At 47.9% G+C, this 20,446-nt stretch overlaps 1 protein-coding gene across 2 annotated transcripts in view; it reads right to left on the bottom strand.

Annotated features, from left to right (window-relative positions):
* Positions 1-364: 364 nt before the first annotated feature.
* DDB1 (damage specific DNA binding protein 1) overlaps positions 365-20,446 on the bottom strand; it is a 61,367-nt gene continuing 41,285 nt past the window's right edge. The window contains exons 12-26 of one of the 2 annotated variants that reach the window (XM_063944379.1): positions 20,027-20,205; positions 19,779-19,942; positions 19,562-19,669; positions 12,752-12,959; positions 12,333-12,428; positions 12,134-12,245; positions 11,874-11,997; positions 11,576-11,782; positions 3,038-3,132; positions 2,781-2,951; positions 2,432-2,541; positions 2,067-2,236; positions 1,883-1,985; positions 1,593-1,716; positions 365-1,506 (exon numbers count right to left, since the gene is read on the bottom strand). In XM_063944379.1, coding sequence (XP_063800449.1) covers positions 1,423-1,506; positions 1,593-1,716; positions 1,883-1,985; positions 2,067-2,236; positions 2,432-2,541; positions 2,781-2,951; positions 3,038-3,132; positions 11,576-11,782; positions 11,874-11,997; positions 12,134-12,245; positions 12,333-12,428; positions 12,752-12,959; positions 19,562-19,669; positions 19,779-19,942; positions 20,027-20,205 — 2,055 coding nt within the window. In that variant the 3' untranslated portion in view covers positions 365-1,422. The remainder of the gene's footprint in view (positions 1,507-1,592; positions 1,717-1,882; positions 1,986-2,066; positions 2,237-2,431; positions 2,542-2,780; positions 2,952-3,037; positions 3,133-11,575; positions 11,783-11,873; positions 11,998-12,133; positions 12,246-12,332; positions 12,429-12,751; positions 12,960-19,561; positions 19,670-19,778; positions 19,943-20,026; positions 20,206-20,446) is intronic. The other variant, XM_063944380.1, reaches the window with a different exon arrangement.

A 20,446-nucleotide genomic window follows, 5' to 3' on the forward strand; every position in this document is an offset into this window, starting at 1 on the left:
CTGAATAAACATCACCAGTATGATTACTGGTTACACAGCAGTAGGCGCCTCTGAATGTATTTTAACATAATGGAAGTGATCATATGAGCTTGAGAGACTCACTTTAAATAACACTAGTATTTATTTCCACCAAAAGGCAGGAGGAACATGAATAAACGGGATCTGCCAATTCTAGCAAAACAAGCAGATGCCTTGAAGAAAGCTGGTGGAGTTATGGCTGGTATTAATGCGTATGAATATCCCATGTAACACCATAAAGCTGCCAGCTCCTTTCTAGATTCATGTAGTGCCAATGTATGGAAATCTAGTTTAAATCATCAGCTAAAGCCTCATTTTAATAAATAACTCACGCATACAACAAACATGGGTGTCAAATAATAAAGTTCATTGAATCTTTCATGAAACTGCAAGCAGATATCCCAAACAAAATTTAATACACTAATGTCAGCAGCCACAAAATATCCCCGAAGCAGTTCATGTGACATACGGGATGGCGAAGTTTTGAAAGATACTAATTATTGTGTGTGGCTTGAGAAACAGAATTGGGAAACATTTTCATCTGAAAAGGTCCAGAGAATAGAGAGAATATAATTACATGCAGCCCAACACTGCGTGATCCTTAGATGTCTTACTAGGCCCCTGCTAGGTTGGCAGCACTATCAGAGTATCCTACAAGATACTATCCCACCAGCAAGAGGCCGCAGAGACTGTCCTTTGTGGGGCATTGCTTGTTACAGCCACATGTGCAGGATTAGATGGGAACATACGACACTGATATTCTCTGCAATGCAAGAAAAACACAATTCTAGAACAAATCATTTTACACACTTCAAATTAGAAACTTGTAGACAAAATTACCGCACGCAAATACTTGCAGTAAGCAGCCCTGGCCAGTTACAAATGCAGTCTAAATTATTTCCTAAAATATCAGAAAATAACCTCCCCCCTTTTAACCTTCTATAAAGAGAAGCCTGGGAGGCACACAGCTTTATTAGAGTATGAACTCGCAGACGAAGCACCCCACAGTTGCTACCGATGAGGTCACTTTCTCTGTGTCATCATAGCTCACCCTTTGCTATGCACAAAGTTTGTAGGGAAGACCCTGCTTTCACAATTTAATATATGAAAAAAATACATATAATATTTAGATGGACAGCGATAAGAATGAAGCAAAGGGGTCGGGCAAGAAATAACCTTTAGAACACATTTTTCCATTTGCTGGCAAGTGGAGGCCTGCAATGCATGGTGGCCACTCCTGGAAGCTAAGATGTAAGAGCCAGTAGGGCAGCAAAGCAAGTTGTTCCATCTCTAGGCACCGACAGGATATATACAAAGCAGATCTCATTGTCCATTAGGCCCACGGGGCCACAGTCTTGGGAGGATATTGGGGAAACCTAAGGGGTAAGCAGGAGGGAGTGGCAATCAGTGAATCCTGGTTAATTCTTCCACTATCTTTATCAAGTCATCAACAGTGGTCTCTCGCTTCATGCCGCTGCCATCGTCGATCTGCAAGATTAGACATGTTTAGAAGACACCGTGATCTGTTTGTAGGCAGCAATGAAAAGCACAGAGGGAAGCGGCTGTCTCCTCACCTGTAGATTTGCTACTACCTCCTGCATCTTTGACCGGCTGATGTCCAGGAAGCTTTCAATAAGATCTCCATCTATAAATCCTGCTGCAGATTCAGTCTTTCTCTCAGTGTGGAATGACCTCCAGGTGAGAATTGGTAAAGGAAAATGACTGTCGGTGACAATATACGCAAGTACTACTGTACTAAGAACTACCACCCTGAAAACACTATCACACCGTGCACAAAGAGGACCTACTGGACATTAAAATAAAATAAAAATATTTCCCATCATCGCATCATAATAAAGGATATAAGGAGTGCTCAATCTTGCCAACGCTCTTGATGACTTTATTGAGTCTGTTCTGAACGTCTAGAAGGAGGTTGTACCAGCTCTCGGATACTGATGTCACCAGACCTGAGATACACAAAGATTAGGTTTAATGGGTTAAACAAATGCAAAATGCTAGAAAAAGCAGCATTTTTTTTTTACACCCACCGATCATCCCATTAACTGTCCCAAAGAGGACAGAGCCTTGAGTAGGAGGGGACGTCTCCCCGAGATTCTGCATCACCAGTGACCCATGGCAGAAGACATTCACAAACTCTCCTAGGTGGAAAAGACCAACTTCCTGCAGGTGCTGTCGCTCCTCATCTGTTGTAGCAGCACTAGACATGAGAGCAGAGAAAGGTTAGGGGCTTCCTATCCTACACTAAATGCTTTATTAATCCATCTAGATCGGTTACTTTACCTGGACAACTTTACACCACCAAAATTTTCTATCATCCTTGGGTACACATTAACCCTCTAAACATCGTTACTCAATCATCAAAAGCTGCCCATAAATAAGTACTCATCATTACCTATCTTTCTGGCATACAAATAAATTAAATGCATTCTCTGCTCCCAGGAAGTTATCATCGTCTAGAATCTCCACTGCGCTCATCCAGTTGGGGTTAAAATCCCGTGCAATCTGTAGGGATACAGAATAAACATGGACTCCAACAACACATGACAGAAGGTAAGCCAAGCCGCATAAAGCCCAACGAATGTGTCAAATCTTTAAGATTGGAGATCTGAAGTTCCAACATGACGACACCGGCTTCCACAAAGAGTTTATATATGAACCAAATGTCCTACACAGTTTTCTTCTACAAAAGCTATACTCATTATCTCCAAGGTCTTTCTGCCCGACTTTCCTGCGTTTCTTACCTCCTCAAAGTTTCCTTCCATTGGCTTGTAAGCCAGTAAAAGCACCGAACGCATTAGGTCTCCAACCAAAATGAAATCGCCCTTGGTTTTCAGATACAAAGCCATGATATTGTTGTAGTGATTGCATTCCGTACGGAGCTCCTTTTCTGCGGTCCATTCATACAGACGCACCTGTGTAGAAATGTTATCTGTAGCCATACAGCTCACTGATAGTAAATGATAGGATCCTCGCATAGTCTAATACACCTCAGACTTACCGTGCTGTTAATGCTGGCCAGCAGCTTCCCATTAAACTCCACCATAGAATACACGGCTCCTTTTACTTCCTTCTCTGCAACAGTCTGGAGTTTCCCTGTATAGGGGACAGTTTTTGATCAGTCCGGTACATTCCCAGAACTGTTTATATTTGTAACATCTACAAAACCATCAAATGTTTTAATATGACCAATACCTAAAAATCTACGGTAATGGTAAGTCTGAACATAGCACTTCCTTTGCTGCGCCAAACTGTCCGAGCAGGAGATTCTGCCGCTCATTGCGGCAGGCCCCACTTGGGTCGTCAATGCCCCTCCCAAATGAATCCATTCCCATGAATAAGAAGATTGCAGTAGAGTAGCTTTCAATAGTCCAAACAAAGCCTGCTAGAGCAAGAGGTAGAATCTTTTCCTCAATACTCTGGACAACTTGCTAAAACACACCGATCTGCCAATGCTAGGGAGTAGATAACAGTACCGTTGATAACAGTATTTCTCCTAAGTCCACAGGTTCCACAGGATACATTGGGATATGGTGGGACGACAGCGGATCTGCATCAAACGGTAAAAGCTTTCTGGCCTCCCAGCATGCAGCGAGCCCGTTCACATATCCCCGCCTCCTGGCTCAGGCAAATCAGTTGTTTTCCAAGGCTCAAGGCAGGAGCATCATAGAGAGCCCTAATCAGGCGAGAATAACACACATGCACACCCTTCCATTCAACGTCATGTATATGGCTCGGAGTTCCAATATATTTATTGGCAGGCAACTTTCTTCCTTGCTCCACGGCCCCTGGAAGCAATTTCTTCCTGACACTGCTTCCCAGCCCTGAAGGCTGGCATCCGTTGTCAGAATTTTCCAATCTGATATCCAAAAGGGTCTCCCTTTGTCCAGATGGGATGTCTGTAGCCACCAGGCTAATGACCTCCTTACTTTCTGAGTAAGGACCATAGTCTGTGTTTTTATCGTCTGATGAAAACCATTCCATTTGGTAAGGATTTGATGTTGCAGAGGCCTTGAATGGAACTGAGCATACTCTACCATGTCGAATGTTGACACCATCAATCCCATCTCACGCATTGCTGCGTGAATGGATACTTTCCGACTGTGTAGAATCTCCTGATTACTTAACTGAAGTCTGGCTATTTTAGAAGTAAAATTGCTCTCTGAAGGCTCGAATCCAATACAGCCCCCCAAGCGAGTCATCCGCTATGACGGAACCAGAGACAACTTTGCCCAATTTATGAGCCATCCGTGCTTCTGCAGACACTTTATTGTCTGCTGTAGATAACACAGAAGCAATTTCCGAGACTGTGCCAGGATTAAAAGATCGTCGAGGTATCGAAAATTTTTTATCCCCTGCTGGCGGAGATAAGCTACCATTATCACCATAATTTTGGCGAATACTCTGGGAGCTGTGGCCAATCCGAATGGTAAAGCCTGAAACTGAAAATGCTGTTGGAGGATAGCGAACCTGAGATAGTGCTGATGGGACAGGGCTATAGGAAAACATGTAGGTAAGCATCCTAGATATCCAGGGGCACCATAAAATCCTTTTGCTCCATGGCCAAAATGATCGAACGGAAAGTCTCCATATGAAAACGAGGTACCCAAATGTACATGTTCAGCATTTTTAGATTGAGTATGGACCAGAACGACCCATTTGGCTTCTGGACTAGAAACAGGTTGAAGTAGAAGCCCTGTGCAAGAGGAACGGGAATGAAATAAAATAAAACAAATAAAAACAGGGCATTACCATATCATTTTTTTAATATGGTAATGCCCTGTTTTTATTTGTTTTATTTTCTATGGTTTCTGGGAGGAATATTATGTGGACTCTATTTTTTGGACAATGCCTCTGTTGGAGTTATGAAGTGGTCCAGCTACATCTTTGATGGTTATTAATTCAAAATCAGCTCCTTCTATGAAGTTTGTCGTTGTGGAACACAAATACGGGGACTTCCTGGCCGAGCGTGTATCGCATTTGGAAAGCAAAGACCGGAAGGTCTGGAAACGAGTGAACCGCATGACGAGCTTCCGGCGAGAGTGTTCCCCGGCGCGGCAGGTGTTTTCAGTGCTGTAATTATTTTTAATTGTTCTCAGCTGCTACCCCTCGTTAAGAGGGTTTAAATATTGAAGCTTTCTACCTCACAGCCATGCTTCTGACGAAGGACGGATCCCGTCCGAAACGCGTTAAACGTGGCTGTGTTTCTATTTGGACTCCTGCACTCATCGATCGGTTATAGGGTGAACTTCTCTTGGTTGTGGAAGTGGGCATCCGGAGCTCACTCACATTTCCACCTGACATCTGGCACCATTTGATTCCCCGTGAAAGATCCTAACGATGGTGATGTGCTTTATGGAGATATGACATGCTGTTTTAAAATTGTTTTCCTGTACGTGCATTTTGTACTTATTAAATGTGACCCCTTCAAAGGCTTGCTACACTATATTTGTGTTTCTTTATAAGCACCACAAACCACTATCCTTGCAAAAGGATTGGAAGGTGCTTATATCTTTTTCCGTAGATTGTGAGCTGGGTCTAATACAAATGAATACTACGGAGTTCCCTGAAAAGGAGTGATTTCAGTGTGTCCACCTGATTGTATGTGATAAGGAGTTAAAAGGACATCTTGTTTCTTCCGTACATGGTGAATCAACCCTCCTTATATCATTTTCACATGGGTGATTTATAACATGGTTACTGGAGGAATCCAAACAGCATAAAGAGAGAATCAGATTTCCTAATAGAAGCAGTTCTCTTCACATAGATACGGAGAGCCCGTACCACATCCAAAGACCGCTCTTTGGGAGACAGATCAGGAGAAACAAGTGCTGGAACCACAATCTCCTGGTTAAGGTGGAACGAAGAAACCACCTTAGGCAAATAACCGGGACGAGTCCTAAGAAAAGCCCGGTCACTGTGAAATATCAGATTTGGGGAACTACAGGACAAGGCCCCCAAGTCCGACACACTTCTAGCTGAAGCAATAGCCTGCAGAAACACCACCTTAAGGGATAGCCACTTAAGGTCAGCTGAACCAAGAGGTTGAAACGGAGACTCTTGTAACGCCTCCAAAACCACAGACAAGTCCCAAGGAGCCACAGGCGGGACATAGGGAGGTTGGATACGCAACACACCCTGAGTGAAGGTATGCACATCAGGTAAGGTCGCAACCTTTCTCTGAAACCACACCGACAAAGCAGATATTTGAACCTTGAGGGAGGGCAGATGCAGGCCTAAGTCCAGGCCCTGCTGAAGAAAGTCCAACAACTTGGCTGTACTATATTTGGAAGCGTCATAATTGTTAGATGCGCACCAAACAAAGTAAGAATGCCAGACCCTATGGTAAATCCGAGTAGAAGCCGATTTCCGGGCCCGTAACATAGTTTGAATGACCGCCTCAGAAAACCCTTTAGCCTTTAAGACGGAAGCTTCAAGAGCCACGGCGTCAAAGACAGCCGGGCTAGGTCCTGGTAGACACAGGGGCTCCGAACGAGGAGGTCTGGGAGTTGCGGAAGTAGAATTGGACGCTCTGACGATAGGCCCTGCAGGTCTGAGAACCAATGCCGTCTGAGCCACGCTGGAGCTATGAGAAGCAGATTTCCTCTTTCTTGCTTGAACTTCCGAATTACCCTGGGCAGGAGTGACACCGGAGGGAACACGTACGGCAGCCGAAACCTCCACGGCACCGTCATCGCATCCACGAATGCTGCTTGAGGATCCCTTGTCCTTGCTCCGAAGACCGGAACCTTGTGATTGTGTCGAGACGCCATCAGATCTACGTCTGGAAGGCCCCACCTTTCCACTAGGAGTTGAAACACTTCTGGATGGAGGCCCCACTCGCCGGCATGTACGTCCTGACGACTGAGAAAGTCCGCTTCCCAATTCAGGACTCCCAGTATGAATATTGCCGCTTTGGCCGGTAGATGGCGTTCCGCCCAATGTAGAAACCGTGAGACTTCCTTCATTGCCAAATGGCTTCGAGTGCCACCTTGATGATTTATGTAAGCCACTGCGGTGGCGTTGTCCGACTGTACTTGAACAGGACGATTCTGAATTAAATGCTGGGCCAGGTTCAACGCATTGAAGACCGCCCGCAATTCCAGAATGTTGATCGAGAGGAGGGATTCCTCCTTGGTCCACCGACCCTGAAGGGAGTGTTGCTCCAGCACCGCGCCCCAACCTCTTAGACTGGCATCTGTCGTCAACAGGACCCAGTCGGATATCCAGAAGGGACGGCCCCTGCACAACTGGTGGTCCTGGAGCCACCAGAGCAGCGACAGACGGACCTCCGGAGTCAATGAGATCATGTGAGACCTGATCCGGTGAGGCAGGCCGTCCCACTTGGCTAGAATCATCTTCTGGTGGGGGCGAGAATGGAATTGAGCATACTCCACCATGTCGAATGCTGACACCATGAGGCCCAGCACGTGCATCGCCGCATGTATCAACACTTGCGGACGAGAAAGGAAGCAACGCATCCTGTCCTGAAGCTTCAGGACTTTCTCCTGAGACAAGAACAACCTCTGGTTGTGAGTGTCCAATAGCGCTCCCAGGTGCACCATGCTCTGAGCAGAGACTAGGGAGGATTTCTTCCAGTTGATGAGCCACCCGTGGGCTTGTAGAAACTGGAAAGTTCTGGGGAATTTGCCAGGATTAACAAGTCGTCCAGATACGGCAGTATCCTGACCCCTGACGGCGGAGTACCACCGTCATCACCGCCATAACTTGGTGAAGACTCGCGGAGCCGTAGTTAAACCAAAAGGTAACGCCCGAAACTGGTAATGGAGGTTGCCAATCGCAAACCTCAGGTATTGCTGATGTGACTCTGCTATAGGTATATGCAGGTAAGCATCCTGTATGTCCAGGGAGACCATGTAGTCCCCAGGTTCCAAGGCCAGAACTACAGAGCAAAGGGTTTCCATACGGAACTTGGAAACTTTCACAAACCTGTTCAATGCCTTGAGGTTGAGAATGGGCCGGGAAGACCCATTCGGTTTCGGGAATAGAAACAGCGGAGAATAGTACCCCCGGCCCCTCTACGCAAGAGGCACCTGTACTACGACTCCTGAATCCAGGAGGGTCTGTACCACCGAATGTAGAGTGTTTGCCTTTGTCTGGTCCAACGGGACGTCTGTCTGGCAAAATCGATGAGAGGGGCGGTTTTTGAAGGGTATGGCGTAACCTCGAGTGACGACTTCCCGTACCCAGGCATCTGAAGTGATCTTCAACCATTCCTGGGTATACCCTAAAAGCCGATCCCCCAGGGAAGGCCCGCCCCGTCATGCGGTAGGCTTATCGGTCTTGGAAGCTGGCTGACGGGCCGCCCAGGCTCTCTTGGGCTTTGGCTTATCAGGTTTGGAAGTGCTGGCCTGCTTGTTGTACGCCTGACCTTTTGCTTTACCTGAAGGAAGAAAGGGGCGAAAGGAAGTACCTTTAGCCTTCGATACAGAAGGAGCGGTACTTGGCAGACAGGCAGTTTTGGCAGTAGCCAAGTCAGCCACAATCTTATTTAAGTCCTCCCCAAACAGAATATCTCCCTTGAAAGGGAGTACCTCCAGGGTTTTTCTAGAATCCAGATCCACAGACCAGGATCTCAGCCACAAAATCCGGCGAGCCAGGACTGATGCAGTAGAGGCCTTGGCTGCTAGGATACCGGCATCAGAAGCAGCCTTTTTAATATAGCGAGAAGCTGTGACAATATATGACCAGCATTGTCTAGCATGGTCAGAAGAGATTTCAGGTTCTAACTCCAAGGCCCATGCTTCAATAGCCTCTGCAGCCCATGTCGCTGCAATAGTGGGCCTTTGTGCAGCACCCGTGAGGGTGTAAATCGCTTTCAGACAACCCTCCACACGTTTATCCGTAGGCCCTTTCAGAGACGTGACGGTAGTGACAGGTAGAGCTGAGGAAACCACCATCCTAGCCACATGCGAGTCTACTGGAGGAGGCGTTTCCCAATTTTTAGACAGCTCTGGCGTGAGGGGATAGCGAGCCAGCATCTTCTTTTGAGGCACAAACTTCTTACCCGGGTTTTCCCAGGGTTCCTGACGTATATCCACTAGGTGGTCAGAGTGAGCTAAAACTTGTTTAACCACCTTCTGAAGCTTGAACCTATCTGGTTTCTTAGGAGGGACGGATGGCTTGGGATCTGTAAAATCAACTTAATAGCCTCCAAAAGATCAGGAACATCCACATGTGAACCACCCTCCCCATCAGCAGTATCTGAGTCAGAATCTGTGGGGGTCAGTGTAAGTGCCATCTTCATCAGACGAGTTGTCAGTGACAGCAGTGGATTGTGAGGAGATAAGAGCTCGCTTAGAGGAACCCTTGGACTTAGTTGAGCGAGGGTCAGACTTTTTAGTAGTCAGGGACTGGTTCAACTTCTTCAACTGAGCAGATAAATTGTCCGCCCACGGAGGGTTAGCTGCAGGGACCACATACGGTTGCATCGGCATAGGGGGTCCCATAGGGGGTGTTAATTTATTAACTAGCGTATGCAGAAGGGTGGAAAAAGCAGCCCATGGTGGGTCAATATGGACCTCCATTGCCACAGTCCCACTGGGGGGCAAGGAGCCCCCAGAACCAGAGCCCACAGCTGCTATATTCTCCTCATATGGATCTGTGGCTTCAGCAACACCTGCAGTGTGTTCCGCCCCAGAACCGTTACCTTCAGAAGCAGACATGATATAACTTGCAATATCAGGTAACACAGTACAATTGTCAGCAGCACAAAACCTCTTACCCAAACCCCTGCGCAGTGTAGTCAGCACAAGCAGGGATACAGGAGAGATATGGTGACTAAAATCACAGAGAAAAATACATATTAGACTATATTTTGTGAATATCCTATATTATTATAAAAACTGATGCACCAAGCCCCCTCAGGTTATAGAATATAGTGATAGCAAGTTGAGTGAGACACGAAATGGAAACCACTCAGCAAGCTAATGCAGACACGTATAGTCACAGTTGTACAATGCAGAGGTTATTACTAACAATAATACTGCACTGGACGAGCTTATATAGCTATGTAGTCAATAGATAACACTGCACAGTAAGAACTGGATGTATATCACAGGGTAATTGTACTAGAAAACCCTGACTAAATGCACTCTTTCTTAACTAGCACTGTCTAATAGGCAGTAGAATACTTAAGTGTCATGTAAAGTCACAGCGCTGACAACCAGGCGGCTTTACACAGGAGGATTTGCCCAAGCAGTCCCAGGAACAGTGAAGCTGAGAGAAATGACGCCCAGACACTGACAGGGAGTGAGGAAGAGACAGATATGCAGCTCCAGGGCGGGAACATTTGCGGGAAATGGCGCCCTGGGGCTGGGGCTCCAGGTCTAAGCCTTATCCCCCTGCTGGCAAAACCACCGGGTACTGTGGGCTACTATTAAAATGGTTTTAAGGGAAAATCTGACCTGCACCCATGCCCTGGTGATCTAGTGCGATCGCCTGTACTGCCACAGTGTCCACCGCCAGCATGTGCGGCCCGCCTCCCACTGACCGCGCCGGATCGCGATAAAAGTACGGGTCCCGCAAGCGGGACCCACTCACCACCTCCCGAAGCGCGGCCACGCGATCCCGTAGAGCCCCCGTCGTGTGTGCCTGACCATGGAAGAAAACCGGAGCCTCCTGCTGTAGTTACCCGGCAACCAGGGCTCGGGAGTGTACAGCGCCGCTGGGGAGAGATGGAGCTGCAGCAGTGAATGTCAAAAGACATATACACAAAGTCTTCACTTTTCTTCTAAAAAGCTCTTCTCAGGGCTGCCCAGCGCAGCCCCTCTGTTATGTGCCTGTTATCTGCGGCACCAACTACAAAAACTGACCTTATGTGCAGGGAGGCGGGGTTATAGAGGAGGCGGCGCTATGCATTCTGGGAACAGTCAAAGCTTTTCAGCCTGTTGGTGCCTCGGATCAAGATCCTACTCTACACCCCAATGTCTATCCTTGTGGAGCCCAGTGTACCCCGCAGCAGAAATACTAGTTAACCCAAAGAGAATATCTCCAGTAAAAGGTAAAGACTCCAAAACCTTCTTGTAGTCTGAATCAGCTTTCCAAAGCGTAGCCAAACTGCTCTGCGAGCGGCTACTGTTGAAGCTGATGCTTGATAGGCAATAGTACCCATATCCAAGGCTGCTTCTTCCAATAATATTGCAGCCTGTTTGATATGTGCAACATGGGATTTTTGCTCTCTAGATGTCATTGAAGCTTTCCCTTCCAAGGCATCCGCCCAGGCAGCCACTGCTTTAGCCATCCAGGCTGAAGCCATGGCTGGTCTAATGATTGCCCCAGACAGGGTAAAATACAGCAGCAGCACCACTCATATCATGTTTGGCATGCAAAGCTGGGTTAACCTCTTTGACCGTTTGGTGCAGATCCGCTGTCGCTCCACCATATCCCAATGTATCCTGTGGATACCCTATGGACCCTGCAGGAGAAATGTAGCTTACTGTACGTCTTTACAGCTTAATCTAAATGAAATCTTTAGTTCTGAACGGATTTAGCGTTCAAAGCACAATAGATGTCTTACAACATTCCAACATCTGATGTTCATGGCATTTGCTCTTCTCACCATCACAGTACTGGAAAACCACGATCCTCCCTTGTTTCGGTTCTGCCTCATCTGGATACACCATTGCCGTTCCCACTATGAAATACGTGCTTGGATCCTTTCCCAGCTTACAAGACACCAGGCTGAGTGTGTACTCGTTCTGCAGAAATTGGTGAGTGTGCAGGACTAAGGCAAAGAAAAGAAACACAAAATGACGGTTTTCTAATTCAAGGACACTTTACTCGTGACGATCCTCAATCGCCATTATCCCCAATACCTTCAAAAGTGTGCTGATCTATGATGAGGAGATTGTGAACCTCTACTTCTTCTCCGAATGAGGTTTCATGGGGAGACGTGCTCCCTGAAAACAGCTTACTGCTGCTCACACTGGAAGAGAGTGCCTAGCAGTATACAAGAATAAAAGCTGATGAAGACCAACATCAAGAACATCAAGAACAATTTCTGCACTCCAATCTTAGTTGTTCAGACTGTACTTTAATAACAGTTGCCCATCTTAAAACAGACAGAAACACTGACCTGGGTGCTGGCGCTAGGTCGGAGAGGAGAGCTGCCTCCGCTAGCGTCTTGTACCTCAGTCCGACTGGACAGAACACCAAAACACTGCGAAACCTCTTGATAGCAAATCTTTCTACAATAAACAAAGGAGAAAATTTAATTGAGTCACGGTTTCAAAATTTCCTACATTTCCCATGTAATACTCTCAAGTGGCACACACCTGGGAGACTCGTACAGCGGCACTGTTCGGATATGCAGTTTTTGGATTTCATCGATGGTTCCAATGGTTAGCGTGCTGTTATTGGCTAGGGCCAAACTGTAAATAATGAGACGTGGTGAAGATGCAGTATGGAAGGACAGAGGGTATAATTTGTTCTACGCAACATATCTGATGAGAGGAAGAATAAAACTGAAAAGCTTCGATAATTGCTCTCTATTCCCTAGCCCAGGTCTGGCCAACCTGAGGCTTTCCAGCTGTTGTGAAACTACACCTCCCAGGATTCCCTGGCATAGAATTACCATTCCTTATTTGCAAAACTATGGAAATGAATGCTGGGACTTGTAGTTTCACAACAGCTGGAGAGTCACAGGTTAGCGAGGCCAGCTGTAACCAAATTAAACGTACAGGGTGTGACTTGCCTATCAGGGTAACCCTCGGAGTTCAAGGGGCACATATAGTTAACTTCTTTCAGATTGACATTGGAGAAGACTAGCTTATGGTTGCTGCTGTAGATAACCGTTGGCCGGTCGGAACAGGCGAACACATTTGTTGTGGACAGAGATCGGAAAGTCCTAAGAACAGTGGGCTGTGTTCCTAGAGTCACCTTCTTTCTGTCACTTAAAACACCTGTAAAGCAGAGAGACACATATGAGCTCTATGGCAGTGATGACTGGGCTTTCGGTTATGATTTACAAGTTCGGCAGTGGCCCAGGGCTTGCATTTGTTTCGGAGATTTAGGGGTATACTCAATTAGCGTCGGATCCATTCCGACATATATTTGTCGGAATGGATCCGGCAACCCCTATTCAATCTCATCTCAATTCGACTTTTTCAAGTCGAATTGAGATGAGGGACCCAGAGGAAGAGGAGGAGGGGGGGCCGCGGGGAGACCTGCAGGGACTGCCACCAGCAGACGGAGGTAATCAGCGCTACAGTAGCGCTGCAGGAGGATGTCACACAGCCGCCCGACCTCACGGCAGTGTCCACACGGCTCCAGCAAACGTGACCTCACTTGCTGGAGCCGGGTGGAAGCTGCCGTGAGCGGAGCGGCTGTGTGACATCCTGCTGCAGCGCTGTGCTATAGCGCAGATCTCCCCTATATGCCCGCGGATGTCCCCCCTCTCCTCATCTGGGTCCCACATCTCAGTCCGATATGTTTTTATGTCGGACTGAGATGGTTGAAAAGGGGGCCAAAACCTGTCGGTTTTGGCCCTGTTTTCGACACAAGCACGTGGATCGGCAGCTATTCCGCCGATCCACGTGCTTTTCGACAAGTCGAATACCGCAACTTGTCGAAAATATTGAATAGGTTGTAACTCCTTCCGACCTAAAAAATAAGAATTTACTCACCGGTAATTCTATTTCTCGTAGTCTGTAGTGGATGCTGGGTACTCCGTAAGGACCATGGGGAATAGACGGGCTCCGCAGGAGACTGGGCACTCTTAAAAGAAAGATTAGGTACTATATCTGGTGTGCACTGGCTCCTCCCCTCCCTCTATGCCCCTCCTCCAGACCTCAGTTAGGGAAACTGTGCCCGGAAGAGCTGACATTACTAGGAAAGGATTTGGAATCCAGGGTAAGACTCATACCAGCCACACCAATCACACCGTACAACTTGTGATAACTATACCCAGTTAACAGCATGAACAACAACTGAGCCTCATTCAACAGATGGCTCATTACAATAACCCTATAGTTAAACAATAACTATATACATGTATTGCAGAAAGTCCGCACTTGGGACGGGCTCCCAGCATCCACTACGGACTACGAGAAATAGAATTACCGGTGAGTAAATTCTTATTTTCTCTGACATCCTAGTGGATGCTGGGTACTCCGTAAGGACCATGGGGATTATACCAAAGCTCCCAAACGGGCGGGAGAGTGCGGATGACTCTGCAGCACCGAATGAGCAAACTCAAGGTCCTCCTCAGCCAGGGTATCAAACTTGTAGAATTTTGCAAAAGTGTTTGATCCCGACCAAGTAGCAGCTTGGCAAAGTTGTAAAGCCGAGACCCCTCGGGCAGCCGCCCAAGAAGAGCCCACCTTCCTCGTGGAATGGGCTTTTACTGATTTAGGATGCGGCAGTCCAGCCGCAGAATGTGCAAGTTGAATCGTGCTACAGATCCAGCGAGCAATAGTCTGCTTTGAAGCAGGAGCACCCAGCTTGTTGGGTGCATGCAGGATAAACAGCGAGTCAGTTTTCCTGACTCTAGCCGTCCTGGAAACATAGATTTTCAGGGCCCGGACTACGTCCAGCAACTTGGAATCCTCCAAGTCCCGAGTAGCCGCAGGCACCACAATAGGTTGGTTCAAATGAAACGCTGATACCACCTTTGGGAGAAATTGGGGATGAGTCCTCAATTCTGCCCTGTCCATATGGAAAATCAGATATGGGCTTTTACAGGACAAAGCCGCCAATTCTGACACACGCCTAGCTGAGGCCAAGGCCAACAGCATGACTACCTTCCACGTGAGATACTTCAACTCCACGGTCTGAAGTGGCTCAAACTAATGTGATTTTAGGAAATCCAACACAACGTTGAGATCCCAAAAAGCCGCCAATTCTGACACACGCCTAGCCGAAGCCAAGGCTAGTAGCATGACCACCTTCCACGTGAGATATTTCAATTCCACCGTTTTGAGTGATTCAAACCAGTGTGATTTCAGGAAACTCAACACCACGTTAAGATCCCAAGGTGCCACTGGAGGCACAAAAGGGGGCTGAATATGCAGCACTCCCTTAACAAACGTCTGAACTTCAGGCAGTGAAGCCAGTTCTTTTTGAAAGAAAATAGACAGGGCCGAAATCTGGACTTTAATGGACCCCAATTTTAAGCCCATAGTCACTCCTGACTGTAGGAAGTGCAGAAATCGACCCAGCTGAAAATCCTCTGTTGGGGCCTTCCTGGCCTCACACCAAGCAACATATTTTCGCCATATGCGGTGATAATGTTTTGCTGTCACATCCTTCCTAGCTTTAATTAGCGTAGGAATGACTTCATCTGGAATGCCCTTTTCCATTAGGATCCGGCGTTCAACCACCATGCCGTCAAACGCAGCCGCGGTAAGTCTTGGAACAGACAGGGCCCCTGCTGTAGCAGGTCCTGTCGGAGCGGCAGAGGCCAAGGGTCCTCTGAGATCATTTCTTGTAGTTCCGGGTACCAAGTTCTTCTTGGCCAATCCGGAACGATGAGTATAGTTCTTACTCCTCTCTTTCTTATTACCATACCTTTGGTATGAGAGGAAGAGGAGGGAACACATAAACCGACTGGTACACCCACGGTGTCACTAGAGCGTCCACAGCTATCGCCTGAGGGTCCCTTGACCTGGCGCAATATCTTTTTAGCTTTTTGTTGAGGCGGGACGCCATCATGTCCACCTGTGGCCTTTCCCAACGATTTACAATCAGCTTGAAGACTTCTGGATGAAGTCCCCACTCTCCCGGGTGGAGGTCGTGCCTGCTGAGGAAGTCTGCTTTCCAGTTGTCCACTCCCGGAATGAACACCGCTGACAGTGCTAGCACGTGATTCTCCGCCCATCGAAGAATCCTTGTGGCTTCTGCCATCGCCATCCTGCTTCTTGTGCCGCCCTGTCGGTTTACATGGGCGACCGCTGTGATGCTGTCTGACTGAATCAGCACCGGTTGGTTTTGAAGCAGGGATTCTGCTTGACTCAGGGCATTGTAAATGGCCCTTAGTTCCAGAATATTTATGTGTAGGGAAGTCTCCTGACTCGACCACTGTCCTTGGAAGTTTCTTCCCTGAGTGACTGCCTCCCAACCTCGGAGGCTTGCATCCGTGGTCACCAGGACCCAGTCCTGAATGCCGAATCTGCGGCCCTCGAGAAGATGAGCACTCTGCAGCCACCACAGCAGAGACACCCTGGCCCTCGGGGACAGGGTGATCAACCGATGCATCTGAAGATGCGATCCGGACCACTTGTCTAACAGATCCCACTGAAAGATCCTTGCATGGAACCTGCCGAAGGGAATTGCTTCGTAAGAAGCTACCATCTTTCCCAGGACTCGTGTGCAGTGATGCACCGACACCTGTTTTGGTTTCAGGAGGTCCCTGACCAGAGATGACAATTCCTGGGCCTTCTCCTCCGGGAGAAACACCTTCTTCTGTTCTGTGTCCAGAATCATGCCCAAGAACAGCAGACGCGTCGTAGGAATCAGCTGCGACTTTGGGATATTCAGAATCCAGCCGTGCTGTTGTAGCACTTCCCGAGATAGTGCTACTCCGACTAACAACTGCTCCTTGGACCTTGCCTTTATAAGGAGATCGTCCAAGTACGGGATAATTATAACTCCCTTCTTTCGAAGGAGTATCATCATTTCGGCCATTACCTTGGTAAATACCCTCGGTGCCGTGGACAGACCAAACGGCAACGTCTGGAATTGGTAATGACAGTCCTGTACCACAAACCTGAGGTACTCCTGGTGAGGTGGGTAAATGGGGACATGTAGGTAAGCATCCTTGATGTCCAGTGACACCATAAAATCCCCCTCTTCCAGGCTTGCAATAACCGCCCTGAGCGATTCCATTTTGAACTTGAACTTCCTTATATAAGTGTTCAAGGATTTCAAATTTAGAATGGGTCTCACCGAACCGTCTGGTTTCGGTACCACAAACATTGTGGAATAGTAACCCCGTCCCTGTTGAAGGAGGGGAACTTTGATTATCACCTGCTGAAGGTACAGCTTGTGAATTGCCGCCAGTACTACCTCCCTTTCCTTGGGAGCAGCTGGCAAGGCTGATTTGAGGTAACGGCGAGGGGGAGACGCCTCGAACTCCAGCTTGTATCCCCTAGATACCACTTGTAGAACCCAGAGATCCACCTGTGAGCGAACCCACTGGTCGCTGAAGTTCCGGAGACGCGCCCCCACCGCACCTGGCTCCACCTTTGGAGCCCCAGCGTCATGCGGTGGACTTAGTGGAAGCAGGGGAGGATTTTTGTTCCTGGGAACTGGCTGTCTGGTGCAGCTTTTTCCCTCTACCCCTGCCTCTGGGCAGAAAGGACGCGCCTCTGACCCGCTTGCCTTTCTGAGGCCGAAAGGACTGTACTTGATAATACGGTGCTTTCTTAGGCTGTGAGGGAACCTGAGGTAAAAAAGTCGACTTCCCAGCTGTTGCTGTGGATACGAGGTCCGAGAGACCGTCCCCAAACAATTCCTCACCCTTATAAGGCAAAACCTCCATGTGCCTTTTAGAATCAGCATCACCTGTCCACTGCCGAGTCCATAATACTCTCCTGGCAGAAATGGACATTGCATTAATTCTAGATGCCAGCCGGCAAATGTCCCTCTGTGCATCCCTCATATATAAGACGACATCTTTAATATGCTCTATGGTTAGCAAAATAGTATCCCTGTCAAGGGAATCAATGTTATCTGACAGGGTATCAGACCAAGCAGCTGCAGCACTACACATCCATGCTGAAGCAATTGCAGGTCTCAGTATAGTACCTGAGTGTGTATACGCAGACTTCAGGATAGCCTCCTGCTTTCTATCTGCAGGCTCCTTTAAGGCGGCCGTGTCCTGAGACGGCAGTGCCACCTTTTTTGATAAGCGTGTGAGCGCCTTGTGCACCCTAGGGGATGTTTCCCAACGTAACCTGTCAGTTGGCGGGAAAGGGTACGCCATTAGTAACCTCTTAGAAATCACTAATTTCTTATCTGGGGAACACCACGCTTCTTCACACAATTCATTTAACTCATCAGATGGGGGAAAAGTCACTGGCTGCTTTTTCTCCCCAAACATAATACCCTTTTTAGTGGTAACCGGGTTAATGTCAGAAATGTGCAACACATTTTTCATTGCCGTAATCATGCATCAGATGGCCCTCGTGGACTGTACATTTGTCTCATCCTCGTCTACACTGGAGTCAGACTCCGTGTCGACATCTGGGTCTGCCATCTGAGGTAGCGGGCGTTGTTTGAGCCCCTGATGGCCTCTGAGACGCCTGGGCAGGCGCGGGCTGAGATGCCGGCTGTCCCAAAGCTGTTACGTCATCAAACCTTTTATGCAAGGAGTTGACACTGTCGGTTAATACCTTCCACATATCCATCCACTCAGGTGTCGGCCCCGCAGGGGGCGACATCACACTTATCGGCTCCTGCTCTGCCTCCACGTAAGCGTCCTCATTCAAACATGTCGACACAGCCGTACCGACACACCGCACACACACAGGGAATGCTCTGACTGAGGACAGGACCCCACAAAGTCCTTTGGGGAGACAGAGAGAGAGTATGCCAGCACACACCAGAGCGCTATATAACAGAGGGATTTACACTAACACAAAGTGAATTTTCCCCCAATAGCTGCTTATATCACCTTTTGCGCCTAAATTTATGTGCCCCCCCTCTCTTTTTTACCCTTCTTGTAGTGTATACTGCAGGGGAGAGCCTGGGGAGCGTACTTCCAGCGGAGCTGTGAAGAGAAAATGGCATCGGTGTGCTGAGGGAGATAGCCCCCTCCGCGGCGGGCTTCTCCTGCTTTTTTAATAATGTTAATGGCGGGGGATTAGGCATATATACAGTTTATAACTGTATTATGTGCACATTTGCCAAAAGGTATACTTATTGCAACCCAGGGCGCCCCCCACCAGCGCCCTGCACCCACCAGTGACCGGAGAGAGTGGTGTGCGCTACCTTATTGAAGACCGGAGTCTTCAGCTGACGATTTTCTCCTGGTTCTTCCGTCTTCTGGCTCTGCAAGGGGGACGGCGGCGCGGCTCCGGGAACGGACGATCGAGGTCGGGCCCTGTGTTCGATCCCTCTGGAGCTAATGGTGTCCAGTAGCCTTAGAAGCACAAGCTAGCTGCAAGCAGGTAGGTTTGCTTCTCTCCCCTCAGTCCCTCGTAGCAGTGAGTCTGTTGCCAGCAGATCTCACTGAAAATAAAAAACCTAACAAATACTTTCTTTTCTAGTAAGCTCAGGAGAGCCCACTAGGTGCATCCAGCTCTGGCCGGGCACAGATTCTAACTGAGGTCTGGAGGAGGGGCATAGAGGGAGGAGCCAGTGCACACCAGATATAGTACCTAATCTTTCTTTTAAGAGTGCCCAGTCTCCTGCGGAGCCCGTCTATTCCCCATGGTCCTTACGGAGTACCCAGCATCCACTAGGACGTCAGAGAAAAAAAGTCGAAAACTGCCGTCTTTTCGACAGACGGCAGCTTTTGACGTCAATTGAATATACCCATTAAACGGCTACACTCTTCTCTCACCTGTGTCTGTGTTGAGGCTGAAGTAGAAGAGAGCGCCATCTCCCAACGCACAAAGTAAATAGTGACTGCTTTCAAACGATGTCATGAGGATGGATCTTGGGATTATCTCTGAGTGACGAATTGGAAAAAAGTTACAAAAAAATTATATTTGTCCATCTTCCTAAAAACACGCTTCAACTTTCCTAATCCCTGGGTGTAATGTTCCATATTAGCTTACCTCCCCCCAGCATCTCTTTGTGCAACAGCTGAAAACCTGGTAGGCTCAGGATTCGTGCAGAGATATCGGTCCATAGGCCGATAGCACAAAGCGTGGACATAGCTTCACTGCCACCCAGTGGGGTGACATCTAAACAGGCGACTTCATGCTCCATTTCCGTACAGCTGCGGCAGCAAACAAATGGCACAAGTAATGAATAATGCTAATAAAGGCTAAAGTAAGCCAGAGCACATAGCATCCTGCTTTACCTGGTCTGTCTCAGTTCTCCTGGGTGGATTTCCAAGTAGTAGAGGACTCTGCCCACTGCAAGGAGCACTTGCCGGCTGTTGCAGGAACAGACACTGACTTTCCGACCTTGTGGCTCTTTCCATTCACTCACCAGGCTTTGTGGGTCCTGGGATACTAGCCTCACAGAAGCGGAGGTGATCTGTTAAATAAGAAAAATAAATCACAAAAAAACTAATTAGTGGATGACTGACCAGTTGACTCAAAAAAAAAAAAAAAAAAGGTATTTTGAAAATCAGAAAACGTAAATAAAGGTATTTGAAATAGAGTGCACAAGTTAATTATCGGTGAAATAGAGTGCACAAGTTAACTATCGGTGAAATAGAATGCACAAGATCATTATCCTGTAATCTGCGAGTGGCAAGGCCACGGTCTACATCGTC

The sequence above is a fragment of the Pseudophryne corroboree genome, chromosome 11 (genome assembly GCF_028390025.1).
Source record: "Pseudophryne corroboree isolate aPseCor3 chromosome 11, aPseCor3.hap2, whole genome shotgun sequence".
Lineage (NCBI taxonomy): Eukaryota > Metazoa > Chordata > Amphibia > Anura > Myobatrachidae > Pseudophryne > Pseudophryne corroboree.